The 18,664-nt window shown below is 41.9% G+C and overlaps 1 protein-coding gene across 7 annotated transcripts in view; it reads left to right on the top strand.

Moving 5' to 3' along the window:
• R3HDM2 (R3H domain containing 2) overlaps window positions 1-18,664 on the top strand; it is a 199,947-nt gene that overhangs the window by 129,899 nt on the left and 51,384 nt on the right. For 5 of the 7 annotated variants that reach the window (XM_081934635.1, XM_081934639.1, XM_081934638.1 and 2 more), the window contains exons 7-12: window positions 1,454-1,513; window positions 5,502-5,642; window positions 7,425-7,533; window positions 10,368-10,463; window positions 13,954-13,985; window positions 14,082-14,135. In XM_081934635.1, the coding sequence (XP_081790761.1) occupies window positions 1,454-1,513; window positions 5,502-5,642; window positions 7,425-7,533; window positions 10,368-10,463; window positions 13,954-13,985; window positions 14,082-14,135 (492 nt within the window). The remainder of the gene's footprint in view (window positions 1-1,453; window positions 1,514-5,501; window positions 5,643-7,424; window positions 7,534-10,367; window positions 10,464-13,953; window positions 13,986-14,081; window positions 14,136-18,664) is intronic. The other 2 variants (XM_081934637.1, XM_081934636.1) reach the window with 1 other exon arrangement.

Genomic DNA, 18,664 nt, shown 5'->3' with positions numbered 1-18,664 from the left:
ATGATGTAAGTATCATAAACATGAATTACACATAATTTAGAGTGTCCTCTCAGTTTACCTAGTCTTGCTACTCCTAAGCACTTCTATGCTCATCTTGCCCTGGAAAGTCTTGAGCTTGACATGGCAATAGTGAGATCTGGACTTTGATTTGACTTTGGCTAATGCCCAGGTTCTGGGTAACAGTGCTCCAAAGAATTATAATAATAGTTCATAGACTACTGCTGATTGGTCTACAACTTCATTAGTATCTTCTTTACCATTACCAATTTGCCACTAATGGAGATCAGAATATTTGTGAGAACTTTCCCCATCGTCCGCCTAGTTGTGTAGTCCAATATAACAGGACGACATTTGGCAGGGGAAAGTTGATGCCGCCTGTAGATTATCTGAAATCTGTAATAATGAATAAAATCTCATTACGTTTTTTTCTTAGTGTAACATGAGGTTTACAGCTTTCCTACTCGTGTTGTTCCTGGAATATAATCTTAGCTTTACTATGTCATTCATCTGACCCTTTAGAAAATCATGGAAAGTGGAATCATTCATGATGCAAGCTTGTTGCTACTTATTTGCTTGCTCATTGACATTTTGCAGTGTCTCCAGAGGTGTAAGAGGGATATAGTATAATCATGTGGCATAGATTGGAAAGAGAAAATGTGGCTGGCCTAGAGTTAACTAAGTAAGGTTCCATTGGTTTTTGAGTTCAGTCTCATAGTCTTTCTCTAAATCTTGAACCACTGACTGTGACGGCTATCTAGTGGTACAGACTTTTGTAAAAATAGATGCATTTATTTCCTCCTATGCTATGTTTGTAGAGTATATACTATACTATATATTATAGTACAATGATGGCACGCGGAGTGTGGTGGCCAGCTGAGTTCACCCTTTTTTAAAGTCATTTTTCGCCCTCCTCAGGCTCCAGAGCCTTTATAGGAGCCTGGGGAGGGCGAAAAGAGCCTCTCCCGCCCCCCAGGAGGCCCTCTGGAGGCTTCATGAGCTTCCCTGAAGCCTCCAGAGTGCAAAAAAACCAGCCCTATGGGCAAACCGTAAGTTCGGGAACAGACTTCCGGTTTGCTTGGAGGGTCATTTTGACTGCTCCGGAGGCTTCAGGGAAGTGTCCTGAAGGTCCCTGAAGCCTTCGGAGAGCTCAAAACAACCCTCCGAGCAAACCAGAAGCCACTTCCGGTTTGCTCGGAGTGTCGTTTTGACTGCTCCGGAGGCTTCAGGGAAGCGTCCTGAAGGTCCCTGAAGCCTTCGGAGAGCTCAAATGCTGCTTTTAACTTGCTACATCTGTTTTGCATCTGGCAACAGTGCCTTTGTTGTTGAATCACCTTGAGCTTTTAGCTTAATATTAGAAAAAGAGAAGGGCGTAAATCTACAGATTTTGCAAGACACTTTTCTTTCTCTGCACTGAATGTTTTGCTTTGTTTCTCCCTTGATTTTCTTTTAACAGGGATAGGATGATGCTGCTAAAATTAGAACAGGAGATCCTGGAATTTATTAATGATAACAAGTAAGTAAGTGAGGCGGGTTGATTTATGAGTAAGAGTAACCGTGGAGACTACAAGCTTTCTTGTCTTGAGATGGAAATAATCCATTTGTGGAAAGTGCAGGGGCTCTATTTCCTTCTCTTTTCCTCAACAAGTTAAGCCTTAGTACATTTGCATGTAGGACCCAATTAGGTGTGGTATAGAGCAGCTATGGAGTTTCCATTTCCTCCATTTGTTTGTTTGTATCCTGCCTTTTAATTATTTTTACAAATAACTCTTTAAACTCGGCGTCTGTATTCGTAATAATGCCTCTGAATGTCGTAGACGTTATTCCCAGCTATACCATTCTCTGGTTCCTAATTGAACCAGCAGCGGGGGGGTGGGGGTGGGGAGACAAAACAGCACAACCCCCAAAGTCATTTTGGTACATTTTATTTCATTTTCCCTTTCTCCAAGCAGCTTAGGGCAGCTTTCAAGATTCTTGTCTCCCACCCCAGTTTATCTTTGGAATTATTCTCAATCGTTCAGAAGGTGTTAGAGTTAAAAATGGGAGTTTCAGCTTGAGCCCTTCCAGTCACAATTGAATGCACAAGCTGCGGTTGCTGTGGCGTAGAAGTGCAAGGCCTCCCTTGGGGTGTCCACCAAGTCAAGAGGGCAGTACTACCGTGCAATCAAAAAAGCGATCTCCTTTTTATGCGCAGCATTTTTAGCCTTTTCACAACAGCCACCTGTATTGCTACGCCTGGGAAACATCTCTGCATAAATTGCAGCTCCTGGCGTTTTCTCTGATTTCAGCACAATAAAAAGTTGATATAAAAACAAAGTCGGCTTTTCATTAACTTCTCCCATGCTAGAAACATCTTAAATTGACTGTGCAGCTATTCATTTATTTGTCAAAGAACTTTCCAACCCTTTACAATAAAGCTATCTTAGAATCTATAATAAACATGTCTGCTAAGCATCAGTGGCCTATAATCAGTCTGTGTGTGTGTGTGTGTGTGTGTGTGTGTGTGTGTGTGTGTGGCATTTATATATCGTATGTAATGTAATCATGTAATGCCCAGCCAACTTCTTAGGATTAGCTGAAAATCACTAATTCAGCTGGCTAAAAGTACTGTAGCATGAACAGGTCTGACTGGAGAGTTATAGATTTTCAGCTTTTATTATCAGGGGTTACTGTTACTAAGTCCTTGTAATTGGCCCAATCTAATTCTAGAACTATTCTGATCATAAAATGAAATAACTCATATACTCAACTATCCTGCTCTGACAGCTGCTTGTTTTGGGGTAGAATATACCAAGATTCAACCAAGAGCTGTGATACGGTTCATGTTTTAGAAGGTTTATTTCCCTCAATATTTATAGTTCAGCTGATGCCAAATGACATTGGGCAGCTTACTACTTAGGCATATGTGCCTATAATATTAACATTGTTATATATCATATTTAAAGGGACAGGTGGCTTAGTGGCTAAGAAGCTGAGCTTGTCGACCAGAAAGGTTGGCAGTTCGGCGGTTCGAATCCCTAGCACCGTGTAACAGAGTGAGCTCCTGTTACTTGTCCCAGCTTCTGCTAACCTAGCAATTTGAAAGCATGTAAAAATGCAAGTAGAAAAATAGGAACCACTTTGGTGGGAAGGTAACAGCGTTCTGTGCGCCTTTGGCATTTAGTCATGCCGCCACATGACCACGGAGATGTCTTCGGACAGCGCTGGTTCTTTGGCTTTGAAACGGAGATCAGCACCGTCCCTTAGAGTCAAGAACAACTAGCACCTATGTGCAAGGAGAACCTTTATCTTCACCTTTATATCGATATTTAAGTCATTATTCCTAGAGCCAGTACACATGACTTGAAATGGATTGGTTGCGCAAGCCATTCATTGCATAAAACTATGGGAAGAATTGCTTCAGTGCCCATCCTAGAAGAATTCGCATTACTCCCAAGTGTACTGAATGAACTACTAGTAGAAATTGGAAGATTTTTCTGGATTGTCAATGATTTTTAATAAAATTTCAATATTGTATCAGTAAGGCAATATTACCGAGTTGCTAGTGATGGTTTCAGTTCCCCACATTGGTATTAAATGAATGGATGCTTTCTACGGTGGTTTAGCTTGATCTTTTACGCTGTTAAATTTGCTGAATGAGGGTGTGTCTCTGATAACTCATCCCACCAACTGCCATGAAGCCAATGACCAAGACTGCCCACATGTTCAGTTTTCAGGAAGACCTAGTTGAGCATTACTCATATGGAAATAAATATTTATTTGTTCTGCCCCCTTTTGACACCCTGCAGATGTGTTATAATTACAATTCAAAGAAGGATCAAAAGAAGAAAACACTGGGCTTCACAGTCCCAGCTGGAGAGGGCTAGTTGTGGAAGACTGTAAATTTGGGAGGGCAGGTATCAATCGATGGGATGCTACAGGTCATCCTGGATTTACAACTGGTCGCTTAATGACTGATCGAAGTTACAATGGACTTTTTAAAAAGCTATCCTTGAAGTTGCGACTGCCTTCCTCCCCCACAGTCACCTGATTGCATTTCAGGCATTTGCCAACATTTGCACTGATAACTGGTTCCAATGACCCACAGTCACACAACTACAACATGCAAATTTTTTTTTTTTACTAATTTCTGATATTTTTTGCTGACTTCCGGCAAAAAAAAAATCCCACCATTCGGAAGAATGGATTTGTTTAACAACCCATCATAAAATAGTATTTTAAATAGTAAAAGTTAATTACAAGTAGTCCTCGACTTACAACAGTTCACTTAGTGACCGTTCAATGCTACAATGACACTGGAAAAAAGTGGCCATTTTTCACACTTATGATCATTGCAGCATCCCCATGATCATGTGATTTACATTTGGATGCTTGGCAACTGACTCACATTTATGATGGTTACGATGTCCCCAGTCATGTGATCATTTTTTGGCAATCATCTAACGAGCTAAGTCAATGGGAAAATCAGATTCACTTAACAACTATGGCGAGAAAAGTTGTAAAATGGGGCAAAACTCACTTAACAAATTTCTTAGCAACATAAATTTGGGGCTCAATTGTCGTAAGTTCGAGGACTACCTTGTATTGATTCTTGTTCTTTGTCACAGTGAACTTGCACAGTTCTGGGTTTTTCTGGTTGCTGGGTTTTCAGCTGCAATAGAAAATGAAACTGTTGACATAATACATGTTTAGTTTTGATTTCGACTCTTCAAGAGATGCTGAAGAGGTCAAAAAACGAATGCCCATGGGTTATTCTTTTCCCTAAATGCCCTTTTCCCTTAAACCATGTCAGAATGCTTTCTCAAGATGCAGTTTCTATATTTTAGAAAGTGTTTATGTCCTCTGAAGACGTCCTGTAGAACCTGTTACTGCTTACAGTCAGCATCTCTCTTCTCTAGCTAACATTTTGTTTCATTTCATAGGCCTAGGGCAGTGATGGCAAACCTTTTTGGCACTGAGTGCCCAAACTGGAGCGCGTGCGCATGCTGGAGCCCCAGAAACTGGAAGACCAGTTGGCCTGTGCGCATGTGCATGCCGGCCACCTGGGCAGCTGGTCTTTGTGTGTGCCGGAGCACTGGAAACCCAAGGACCAGGTAGCCAGCATGCGTATTCGCACCGGCCAGCTGGTTTTTGGGTGTCCCGCACTCGGCACATGTGAAGATCAGGTGGCCAGCATGCATGCACATGCCAGAAACCAGAAGAGCAGCTGGGCGATGCCCCGTGTGCCCACAGGGCTCTGCGTGCCACCTCTGACACGCATGCCATAGGTTCGCCATCGCAGGCCTAGGGCATTTAATGTAATGGCAGGGCAATCGGGAGTTTGCACTTTTCGTTCTGTACATAGTTTGCCAGCCTTTTAAAGTCAGTTTCTTCACTGCACCCTTGCTTTAGTAAAGAACTTCAGTATAAGTAATTCTGAGATGACATTTTTAATTGAAGCAACGTAATGTTTCATAGCTTTTTTTAAAAAAAATTGTCTTACTCTTTGCCCTTGCTGTGGTCAGCAATCAGTTCAAGAAGTTTCCTCAGATGACCTCATACCACAGAATGCTTCTACACCGGGTGGCTGCCTATTTTGGCATGGACCACAACGTAGACCAAACGGGGAAAGCTGTCATTATCAACAAGACCGGCAACACAAGAATGTAAGGCAAGAATGCATTTCAGCTAGGAAGGGGATAACGGGGAAATAAATTACATTCTTAGTCCTTATTAACACTTCTGTTGCTCTTCAGAATAGCCAGAGCTCTTTCTAACCAGCTAATCCCAGAATTATAAAGTTATGTAAGATGCCAGCATATTTTATTGCTTCTTGTGCAGGCTGCTTGCAGCAACCTTGAGATTATTTATGTCTTTCCTTCCCATTGCTTTGCCTAATTGATTAATGACAGAAATGGAATATGTCAGTCAAAGCTCTTTATGGACAGCCTCTTAGTGATTGCCCTTATCTGTGGTGGCACATTGGTTAGCTTTCCATCCTTCCGAGGTCGATCAAATGAGGACCCAGATTGATGGGGACAATATGCTGACTCTGTAAATGCTAGAGAGGGTGTAAAGCACTGTAAAGCGGTATATAAGTCTAAGTGCTATTGCTATCCTAAAATTTTGACAGGCAGCATGGTGCCCTCCAGTTGCTTGGAAACTTGTATCAGGCACAGCCCACATGTCCAAAAAGATATATCACTCCTTTCTTGATCACAAAGCTTTTCCCATTTTCCTAATTTTTTTTTCCATTGAAGGAAGAAAAGCATCTAAAATGCTATAGCTTTCTTCCCTATTTACTTTCCTTCCTCTTAAGCGGGAAACTGGAGATGATTTTTTTCCTCTCTTTGTTCTACAGGGTGTAGAAGTTTCCTAGAGTGGTCCTTTGTTATGTTGGCACTAATGTTAGGTACCCTTTTAAAATGCCATGTGAAGTGCCTGCCAGCATGAGGATTTTTTAAAAAAATCAGCACTTACAGGCCACAGTTTGAAATGCCTTCAGAAAGATACCATTTTTGCTTTTTTGCCAACCTTAAGGTTATAAGTATCCCAGGGAAGAGGGGCATGGGGAGGAAGAGGAGGAGGACAAAAGCCAAGTACCAGAATAAGTGGAAGGTGGATGAGTTTTTGTCTAGACACAGTCTCGGGTGATTTTTTTGAACAATTCTAAAGTCTGTACAAGTTTTCAAATCGAAATTCCTCATTTAAAGCAATAAAGAAGATTCTATGTTGCTTTGCTGGGTAGGTTGCTTTGCAGAACCACTCCCAAAGCAACAAAAATGCATCTGCTGTGAGATTTTTAGGCTACAGGATCTAGTTCATGTGCATGTAGCTAGAAAGAAAAGAATAGTCTGTCCCACTTAGCATTATTTTTACCAGAAAGAACACCTCAGTGCCAAACATGTTTTAGGAGATTTTCTCTGGCTTAACTGACACCAAAGGTTCTCATTGGGCAAAAGCTTGGTAAATCTGGATGCAGTTCTGCTGCAAATATAAAGCTTTGCCTAGATAAATTTTGAGCTGATCTTTATAGTATAGATATACCAGTATTGAGGATAGACCAAAAATTGCCCCCAATTTTTTGGGCACCAGGGACCGGTCCCATCGAGAGAGGTTTTTCTATGGACCAGTGGGAGTGTGGTTTCGGGTGCTGCCTACATCCCGTGGATGGGGCTTCGCTTGTTTGCGTGGACCGGTTTCTGGCATGCTGTGGATCAGTGCCAGTTCACGGACCGGTGGTTGGGGACCCCTGGTTTAAAGGGGAGTTTCTTGGGGAATGGAGAGGACAGGTTGGCAGAAATCTGGCATATGCCAGTTGTGAACCTAGTATCTCCTCATAGGTGCATTGGTGTATAGAGGCACGTGAGTAAATCTTTTACTTCTTTTGCATCCTGAATGCTTCACCATCTCATCTGCTAAAAAATTGGCTTGGGTCTTCTCCGCAGCCCTGAGCAGAGGTTCTCTGAACACATCAAAGATGAGAAGAACACTGATTTTCCACAGAGGTTTATCCTCAAGCGAGATGATGCCAGCATTGATCGAGACGATAATCAGGTAAGAGAGGCCATATATAACTTTACCTGATTGTGTTCCATAATTATGAAGCACAGCAATCACTTTTATTGGCTTTCATCATTTGGGCTTTTTTTTTTGAACTGACACTGCTTCTTTGCAATATTTATTTACTTGGTCAAGTTCCTCCAAGATATTTTACATCATTCAGTCAGAATCAGTGACGTGCGGTGAGGTTTATGGTTGGTGAGGCACTGACCCAGTGGTGGGTTTCAATTTTTTTTAGACTTGTGGACTTCAACTCCCAGAATTCCACAGCCAGGCATGCTCAGTTCTGATTTAAAGCGACAGCATTTGTTTTTCTCCTTTGCGAAAGAAGTTTCCTTCTTTCTTTTTCTTCTCCCTTCCCCTCCTTCCTCCCTCCCTCCCCCTCTCAAACACACACACACACACACACACAGAAGTTGGATTGGACTACACACACTTTCCCCCCAGCCCCGGAAGGATCCAGCCCAGCTTCACTGATTACAGGTTTGAAAAGGCAACATGGCTCTGCCTGCAATCAAACTACACTTGGGGAGGGACAGCACAAGCGAGCCAGGGTCCTTTCCTCCAGCCTTTGCCCAAAGCCCCACACCAGGAGGATGAAGTTTAAATTCCTCCCCCTCCCTGCGACACACACGTACCTTTTCCAGCTGTTTCAGAGAGGATTTCAATTCTGCTCTTGCCTCGGGTCCTCTGAAGAAGCCCTGCCCAAACGAGCGCCCTCTACTATGAGGCAGGAGAACTGCGCGCCTCACTTACGTCAGGAATTTTTAGGCTTTTAACCCTCGCTTAACTCTGCTCGAGTGATCATAAAACGCCTAAAATCAGACTAGATGAGGCATGCAATTCTCCTGCCTCATAGTAGAGGGCGCTTTTTAGAGGCTTTTTTAAACAGTTAAGCAGAGTCATCCATGGTGAGGCAGCAACTAGCTCAGCCTGACCTCAGCTCTCGCCTTTTTCCTTTTACATTTTTTTTCTTTTCATGATGACAGTGGTGAGGCTGTGCCTCCCCTGCCTCACCTGACTGCACGCCACTGGTCAGAATCATATTTGTATGGAAAGTAGCTGTCTTTCTAATCTAATGCAGCAATGGGACAACAACTTGTAATTCCTAGTAACATGATATAGATTTGGATATATTGACAAGGAATTTAAGAAATTGCAGGAAGGATGGTGAAGAAGCTTTTGCTGATTTAGTTTCAGATAGGAGAGTCATAGAATCATGTTCTGACCCCCCTCTTCGTACACCAAAGCACTCCAAGACAAGAATACTGCTAGACAATTTATTTACAGTAAATTAACACACTGACTCACTGGCTGCAATCCAGACTTCCCAGATAAGAAACAGACACGAGAGCTTCTCCAGCATTGGTAATTGTTGAATCCTGCAACCAGCCTCCTCACAAAGTCTCTCCTTATATACTATCTTGAGAGGAGCCTAATTACAACCACCTGGGTCCAATTATCTTCTGTATCTGCGTAGTTCTCTACGTCTATCAGCCCTCCGTTGCCGGGCGTCCAGGACCAACTCCCTTGTCTCCTCCCCACTGCTCCAAGGCATGACGTCAGGAGCACACTCCCTTTGGCTTTCACTGCTGCTCCATGCCTCAGGCGCCTCCTGGTGGCCATCCAGCCTCTCTGATCCCTGCTCGGAGTCGGAACCCTGTCCAGGGTCCTCCACATCTTCCAGAGCCGACTCATAAGGCACCTCGCTGTCGGAGTCTGGTTTCAGCTCCAACAGCTCCTGCTGGGCCACAACAGAATCATATTTTTTGAAAAGGTTTATGGGAAGTTCCAAGGAGAGCTGGAATGGATTGCAAAATAAACAAATTCAACTCAACATGCAAAGCGTTAATTACAGAATCCAAGGTTTGTTTATGCCTATGTGCAATCCATTCTTTTTCCTTACCGTGTTAGAGATTGGGTCCAGTCATTTAAGGTAAATGTGGAGAGATTCAGGACCAAAAGAAGAAAGGTGGCCCTTTATTCCACATAGTCATTAATGGAAATTTGGGGCAATGGGATGAATGATAGCTCATCAGTTTAAAGGAACTGGGCAAATACTTGGCACATTACGCTGTCGGTGACCACTCTACTACTTCTGAAATCACAATCTGATATCCCTGAAATAATCATTTGCAAATAATAAATTGAAGTAAACAAGGTCAAGGAAGTAACAGTGAGAAATCCATACAATCTATATCTGTGAGCTTCCATAATGTATCTAACTGATAACAAAGAATGCTGGAATAGTTGGGCAGTGGACTTGATCCTGTGGGACTCTTTATATGGTCTTATATTTTCATTAAATTAAAGAACAGTAAAGTCTAGCTTCAATTGTTGAACCTGAGAGTTAAGAGCACCTTTTTTTCTGTGAGGTTATTTTGATTCCGGTGAACCAGAGAATGAAGAAGGGAACATGTTAAATTGGTATTCCTTCTAACAAAAAAGGATAGCTTGCAGTTTAACAGGGTGCTTAGATTTAGATATTGTGTTATAATGTTGAAGGGTGAGGTCAGGTTGTCCCTGCCAGCCTGCCTGTTACGTGGACTTGATTTATACATGTGAACTATGATGATTGAAAGCAAAATAATTCTTAGGTTTTTTTTTGTCACAAATATTGTGATGAAGGGCTTTAAAAAAAATTGCTCGCCAAAACCTAGAGATATTTCCAAAGCAGACTCATTTACCCAGGAAAATCTAGGCAGTGTGTTGTGGTCTCAACCAGCTGAAAGAATTCATGAAATAATTGCTGATTGCATGCGTAAGATTTGCTGCTGGGCTTGGCACAGAGTAAGGCTGTAACTGAACAAAGTTCTATTTGTCATTAGATTAGGATCCCACTGCAAGATGGACGAAGGAGCAAATCCATAGAAGAACGAGAGGAGGAATATCAGAGGGTTAGGGAACGCATATTTGCACGGGAGGTAAGCGTGGATAAATTTTGATGGGACCCAGAAGATAATCAACAATCTGTGTACCCATAAGTTGATTTGTATTTAATCAAACACTGAATCATTATATGTTTGCTGGGGCTCAAACAGGAATCACCAGAAATTGCAAATACAGTACAACTGTGAAGGTTCTTTTCAACGAGATTTTAAGACACAGAAACAGAAGGTTGACCAAGTTAAGCAGCTGAATTTTATCTAATCCAACCTTAAGGCCTAAGATAGCCACTTAGCAAACCCAACAAGACAAGAATACTGCTCTCTGACACCAAAAAGCAAGCCATTAGCCATCACAAGTTAGAACAGTTTTCTCCCAATAATGGCCTCCTGTAATGATAGTACAAGAAAACCATTAGTGTCAGGGAAAGGGAGGGAGAACAAAAGGGATAATCCAGAACATGACTTTGTAAGTAAAAATTGTTTCTGCCATTTCTAAGGAATGCAATTATCTCTCTCCTTTTCCTAGCAATCAGGGTGTTTTGAAATACAGTGGTGCTTAAAAGTTTGTGAACCATTTTGAATTTCAATGTTCTGCATAAATATGACCTAAAACAGGGGTGTCAAACTGGATTTCTTTGAGGGCCAGATCAGCATTGTAGTTCTCTGTGGGCCTACCGGGGTGAGTGGGGGTGGGGATGGATGCCTCCTGAAGCACCATGCTGGCCAAAACAGGGTGAGCCCCCCCCCCCTCCGGTGCCACAATTTGGCTGCCAGAGGCACCCTGGGCTGGCCAGCCCCATGGGCCAGATTTAAGGGTTTTGAGTTTGACACCCCTGACCTAAAATATGATTTGTTCTCCACCCCAGTCCTTAAAAAGATAACGCGAATCCAGTTCAACATATGTCAAAAATTATTCTTGTTCATTAATTTATTGAGGAAAATGATCCAAAGCTACAGTACATATTTGTGTGTGGTAAAAGTACGTGAACCTCTTGTCCCTAGGGGCTGGCTGAAAGAGCTGCTTACTGAAGGGTTTCAACTCCCATGTTTATTTGGATTGCTGAAATCCAAGCAGGCATGGAGCTGAAATCCCTAGGCAGGCAGCTCTTTTAACCAGCCCCCAGAGACAAGAAGGAGTCTTCTTGGCTGGCATTAGTAGCTCGCAAACTTCACTGTTGGTTTCCCAATGGACTTTCTAGGGAAGCCAGCAAAGAAGATTGCAAATGGTGATCACATGATTGTGGGGTGCTTTACAATTGGTTGTATGTGCTAACAAGTTGCCAAACATCCAGGTAATATTCAAGGGGGGGGGGGGGGATAAATGCTTTACAGGATCTAAAGCACCCTTTCTGAGACTATCATTAATTCAAACGGTTGTTAAGTGAACAATCATAGATCAGGGACTATCTGTATCAAGGTTTAGGCTTACTTTGCTGCCTCCGATTAGGATGGCTTGTCATTACTGATGGAACTATAAATTCTGAATTGTGCCAACAAACTGTTCAGGGAAATGAACTACCGTATTTTTCTGAGTATAAGGCGCACCTTTTCCCCTCAAAAAAGAGGGTGAAAATCTGGGTGCGTCTTATACACTGAATACAGCATTTTTGGCCTACCGAAACCCTGCCCCCTTTGCAAAAAAGGACGTGTAGAGGGTTTGGGAGGCTTGCAAAGTGCTCCTGAGGGCTGGGGAGGACCGTTTCTGCTTGTTTTCACCCCCTCCCCCATAGCTCCTAGGAGCACTCTAAGAGCCTCCCAAAGCTCTGCATGTCCCCCCCTTTTTTTGCAAAAAATAGCTCGTTTTTGTGAAAAACGGACCATTTTTTGCTCGTTTTTGGCCTCCCCCCAGCCCTCAGGAGCACTCTACAAGCCTCCCAAAGCTCTGCATGCCTCCCCCCCCTTTATTTTATTTTTTTGCAAAAAATGAGGCATGCAGAGGGTTTGGGAGGCCTGCAGAGTGCAAAAACTTTTTTTTTTAATTTACCTCTTCAAAATCATAGTGCGACTTATACGTCTTATAGCCCGAAAAATACAGTATCTAAGAAGCTCAAGAAAAACAGGATCATACAGCAAGACAACAACCCAAAGCTCACAAGTCATGTGACTGAAGAATGGCTTATTTTGAAATTGCCAAGTCCAGGAGCTGACCTTAATCCTATAGAAATGTTGTGGAAGGACCTGAAGTTCCTGTGAGGAAGCCCACCCACAGTCCAAAGTTGAAGCTATTTTGTAAGCTGATGTGCAGGAGTGACCAACAATTCCTGGAAAGATTTTCTTGGAGTTATTGCTGTCTAAGCGGGGGAATAGCAACCACTGAAAGCAAAGGTTCACATACTTTTGCTGTACGGACAAAAATAAATACACACAAAAACGAATACACACAAATACGAATACTGTAGGTAGCTTCAGACCATTTTCCTCAATAAGTAAATGCACAAGTATAATTTTCCCTCATTTTTTAAAAAAAATGATATTCTCTTTATCTTGTTTTAAGACTTAAGTAGAGAACAGATATTGGTTTTCAATCATATTTTTGCAGAAACATTGAAAATTCAAACGCGTTCATAAGCACCATTAGAGGACTGCCACCAGATTTCTTCATAGTTGTACAGGTAGTCCTCAACATACAACCACAATCGATCCCAACATTTCTGTTGTTAAGTGAGACCGTCAACTGAGTTTTGCCCCATTTTACAATTTTTCTTGTCACAAATGAATCCCTGCAGTTGTTAAGTTAGTAACAAGGTCTGGCTCCCCCATTGACTTTCCTTGTCGGAAATTCACAGAAAGTGATCACATGACCCTGGGACACTGCAAGCGTCATAAATACAAGTCACTTGCCAAGTGTTCAGTTTTTTTGATCACATGACCATGGGGATGCCACGACGGTCGTAAGTGTGAAAAACAGTCAAAAGTTACCTTTTTCAGTGCCGTTGTAACTTCGAACGGTCACTAAATGATGTATTGCAAGTTGACAACTACGAAGGTTAATATAAATTACAAACCTGGAACTCGTGTAAGGTCAAATGAGCATGATTTTGATTATTATTATAGATTTTCTGCCTGGTAGTTGTAGTCAGAGGTGGTATTCAGCAGGCTTGACCAGTTCTGGAGAACCGGTAGCGGAAATTTTGAGTAGTTTGGAGAACCAGTAAATACCACCTCTGACTGGCCCCGCCCCCATCTATTCTCTGCCTCCTGAGTCCCAGATGATCAGGAAGAAATGGGGATTTTGCAGTCTCCTTCCCCTGGAGTGGGGAGAGGATGGAGATTTTACAGTATCCTTCCCCTGACACGCCCACCAAACCACACCCACCAAGCCATGCCACATCCACCAAGCCACACCCACAGAACTGGTAGTAAATTTTTTTGAATCCCACCACTGTTTGTAGTCATGAGAAAGTTTTAACAGGGCTTTTCGGAGCCCCTGGTCAGATACATCTTGATTTCAGCCTGCCGTAATCATTATCTAATGAGATTTCTTTCCATTTCTGTTTCAAATTGTGCGGCTCCGCTTGATGATTAGTCGGGCCAAAACGGATTCCTGAGTGAAGGCAGGTGAGTAAAGCTTGTGCATGCTTCCTTCTAATCTTCAGTCTTTCTTGAGGATCGTGAAACTCCGTAACAATGCTTTTCTTTGATGTTAACCAACAGACTCGCCAAAGAAGGCTTTTCTTCTAGCTCTCACAAAAGGCGACAGATCTTTAGGTACCTCTGTGTGATTTCTTGCATACATTTGTCTTGCAGAGCAAATTCGCACCCATGCATGGCTGTTTGTCGAGTCCTTCCAGTTGTCATCTCTTTTGCAACATCACTTTCTGTTTTTTTCTTCTCCCACAATAAGACAGAAAGGGTGCTTAGAGACATTTCATCCTGGGGAGCTGGGGGTTGAGAGCATTTACTTAGGAAGTAAATTCTCTTGCTCCCCATGCAGCTGACTTTCAAGTAAGTAAACTTCAGGTTGAAGCCCTACAGAGAAATTAGGGTGGGGAAATGGATGGCAAAACCCAGAAACACTCCAGGTTTTGTGCAGCTGCTCCCACTATCTGTTGATGCTTCTAGAACAGGAGTTTCAAACTTAAGGCCCGTGAGCTGGATACGGCCCATGGGATGCTTAGATCTGACCCACGGGGCTGCCCTAGTAACAGCGAAAGACTGACCCGTGGTGCCCCTGCCAGCGAAAACAGAGCTCGGGTGGGCCCCCTGGGCAGCCCCCCACCCCACCCCCGAGGTAAAAGACAACCCTGATGTGGCCCTCAATGACATCAGGTTTGACAGCCCTGTTGTGGAAGATGTAATTCTGTATCTTGTAATTCAGCTGGTTTTCTTTAACCTTATGTGATGAAGTGGGTGCCAATAAAAGCACAGGGTCAAATGTTAAGCCGTCTTTTGTTCTCTCAAAATAAGTTTCATATGGCTCAGCATAGGAAGCTGCTTTATACCAAGCCAAATCATTGATTCATACATCTCAAGACTACTGGCTGTGTCTGACAGGAATCCATTCATTGATGGTTCAGACCGGAGTCTTTCTCAGCCCATTATGGAGAAGATGCCTGGGATTAAGCTTTGAACTATTGCTCTATACCTATCTGTTCTCTTCAAAGGGATGGAGTAGTCATTGTGTGCCAGCAAAGTAATTGAGCTGAACAGTTCTTGGAAAAGGATTTTTGCAATGAAGAGGGAGAAAGTTAAGTCTATATCCCACTGTAGCTTAATTATGCTTTTAAAAGAAGAAGAAGAACAATAATAGTCAACATTGATGGGTTTTTTTCTTGAATCCAGGAATGCATTATAAAAGCAGGCATCAACTCCTTTCTTCAAATAAGTGAAGGGAAAGGCTAATGGGGGGAGGGGATTCTTGAAGTCTCTCTATACACTCACAGACCACTCCTATTCCTCTCAGAAGTGCCATGGAAAGGGAGGGATCCAGTTCTCCGCATCGACATGCTATCCAGGAACCCAAGCATTGTAGCAACTTACCATATTTTTCAGAGTATAAGACACACCTCCCCGCCCCCAAAGAGGGTGAAAATCTGGGTGCATCTTATACACCGAATACAGCATTTTTGGTCTACCGAAACTCCGCCCACTTCCTAAAAATGGATGGTCAGAGGGTTTGGGAGGCCTGCAAAGTGCTCCTGGGGGCTGGGGAGGGCAAAAATGAGCGAAAAACAGGCTGGTTTTTTGCTCATTTTTGCCCCCCCTCCCCCCCGCAACGCCCAGGAGCACTTTGCAGGCCTCTCAAACTCTCTGCATGCCTCGCTTTTCACAAAAAATGGGGCGTGCAGAGGGCTTGGGAGGCCTGCAGAGTGCAAAAACTTTTTTTTTGATTTACTTCTTCAAAATTTTGGTGCATCTTATACTCCGAAAAATATGGTACACTGGAGAAGTGTAGAAAATAAATATCAAATTAGACCCAAAGCCATACATTTGTAAAACAGCCATACATTTAGAAATGTTGAAACTAAACTAGCAAAATCTGCAGATGCTTTAAAAGCCCAGTGATCCAGATTGCTGCAACTTATTTAAGAAACACAGGTGACTTCTCGTGATACCCCAAGTCCTCAGGAATGGTTTCAGGGCTTTATATTTGTCAGGATGCCATTATGAGAAGGCCTTCCGTCTTGGGATCATCTGGTGCTCAGGCCGGCAGAACCTTGGCAAAGTATCTTGGGTAAATATGTATGATTATAATTTTAGAACCTTTGAAGTTTAGAGTCTGCTTAGTAGCGAAAGCAAGTAAGGTCAATTGAGCTCTACTGATAGTGCTGGATGAAGGAGCACCATACAAACTATGAAAACGAGAGCAAAACCACCTAGAATACATACACACATACACACACGTTACCTTTTCAGTAAAAAAGTTCATTTTATGAGTACCATTCACCTGGCTGAATATGTCAATAACAACTTCTATTTTGTTAAGATTCAGCCTCAGGTTGCTCCCTTCAGCCTCTTCATTAAAATAGCTCAAGTGCAGGTTGAGGATAGCAGCAGCAGCAGCACACACACACACACACACACACAAAACAACCCCTAAGGATCAACAAGAACAAAAATCATAAAAAGATTGAAAATACGAAGCACTGAAAACTAATTTAATGCCAGAAAATCTAAATTTCTCCATAGTCAATATATGCATGACACTGAAGAGGAAATCACATCAATATTTGACTTGGCTGCAGCTAAAAGCTGGAATTCTTTCAAAGAAAAAGTACAGAACAACCATCATGGCAGTACAACAGGCTAGGAAACATCAAAGCCAAAATTGGACATATTTTAAATTACAGCAAATACCAACTACGTAAGATCAAAGATGAACATATGGATCATCTCATTAGCTGTTGCAGTAAAATTGCCCAGAGTGTATTACCAATGCCATGAAATTGCTAGAAAAATTATTCTTTGAAATGTATGTAGAAAACTTGGCTTTACTGTTAAAAAAAAGGCAACTGGCACCATACACGTGAAAAAGAAAATGAAGTCAGAATCTTGGGTTTTAAAATATAGAAGAAAAGTCACTTGAAAACACACTAGGCAGTACTGCTATTTGGTGGGGGTGGGGTGGGGTAATGTTCATAGATGTTGAAATATTAGGACATAAATAAATTGATGAAAATCAAATGGAAAAAATACTGAGATTTGTAATTTAAAGTTGAAGGACTTTGGGAGGAAAAAAATCAATTATAATGCCAACAGCTATTGGAGTTCTTTGTACCGTACCAAAGATATTTACCAAATATTTCAAAGTTTTAAATAAAAGTATAATATCTCCATGATTCCTCAGCTTGAATAGAACAGAAATCTTTGGAAAATGTCAAGTCTAAAAGCTGATATTCATTGGATGAATTTGCAATGTCCCAAGATACATTGGACCAAATCCTAATTACCTTTTCTAAAGTTCCTTTTTAAGAATATAAGAGAAAAGAACCTTGTAAATCCTAAATTGTGATGCCAAAGCTTATGCAGTAATTTTCTACTGTCTTGAAGTAAATGTGTAAATAGGAGCAGGATCAAGGAATTCTTCATTCTTCTCTTGTGTTACTCTTTTTCCATGGTTACCTTTAGCATGTAACTCATCTATTGATGTTGCTTTTGCTATCTTGGGAAAACAAGCAGTTAAATTGTGTGGAGTGCTTTGGTATACTTTAATAAGAGCAGTCTGCATTGATCATCTTCAATAATAAGGTATCCACCTAGAGAAAATGAAGGGGGGAAGATTGTGAATATGTAACTCTTTGTCTACAAACTCGGTGCTGTTTAAATGAATATCCTTTAAGAGCTCTTTCAGATGCAACAAAATCAAATCTTTTTAAAGTAACGGTTTAAAACAGTTATGTTCTATTCCCAGGGATTGTAAACATGAAGTCTGAACCCGAAAGACTTGTATAAAGCCTTGAGATACAACATGGTGTTGGCTATGTATATTTAAGTTTCAAGCTTGTGAATTCTAATATAATCTCAGTCTGGGCAAGCATGAATAGTCCTTTCAGCCAATTAAAGTTTTCCTAAATGACTTTCAGTATTAAATACTTTGATTGTCCTTCCCGACTTACTTCTGAATTGTTTTTCTTAGGGAATTGTCGTTGAACGGTGTTCTTGGAGACTTAAGCATTTCTGCTGTCCGCGATGTTATATAACTCCCTGTAATTTTAATAAACGTCCTCCTATTATCCTGTCTAGTTCTGTCCTGAAATTTAGGAACAATCTTGTTTTTCATTTGTACCCTTGCACATACGAACTAGACTGCCGTATTTTCACACTTTTCTTCCAGCTATGCTCCCATTTCTCACCAGTTTGGCTCTTGTTTAGTGATGCAGTGCAGATTCTGTGCTTTGAGCCCTGAGGTATTTTGACAGTGTTTGTAAGGAGCTGTTACAGGTCCATGCTACGTGGGGAAACATTCCAATCTCTAGCACAAAACATTTCGCGATGCCGATGCGGCAGTTTACTCACCAAATAGTTAACACTGTTTAAATTAAACAGACTGCTGGAAATACCTGCTACCTGAGTTAGGAGGGAATATCCGAATTCTGATGCCAGGGCACAGGGCATGCTTGAACTCATCCTGCATTTTTGGTTAGAGCACTTGGGTTTTGAGTGCATCTGCAGGGCAGTTTTGACTTAGATTGTCACCAAATATTGTGACGCTGACCATTCTGTCTATTTCTCCAGGAGCAGCCTGTAAAGTCCATCTGACTACACGTCAGTCTGTTTGAAAGCCAGTAGCTTTGAGC

This window comes from Natrix helvetica (assembly GCF_964273705.1).
Source record: "Natrix helvetica genome assembly, chromosome: 1".
Lineage (NCBI taxonomy): Eukaryota > Metazoa > Chordata > Lepidosauria > Squamata > Natricidae > Natrix > Natrix helvetica.
Note: the sequence above shows the minus strand (reverse complement) of the source record. Positions and strands in the feature narration are given on the sequence as shown.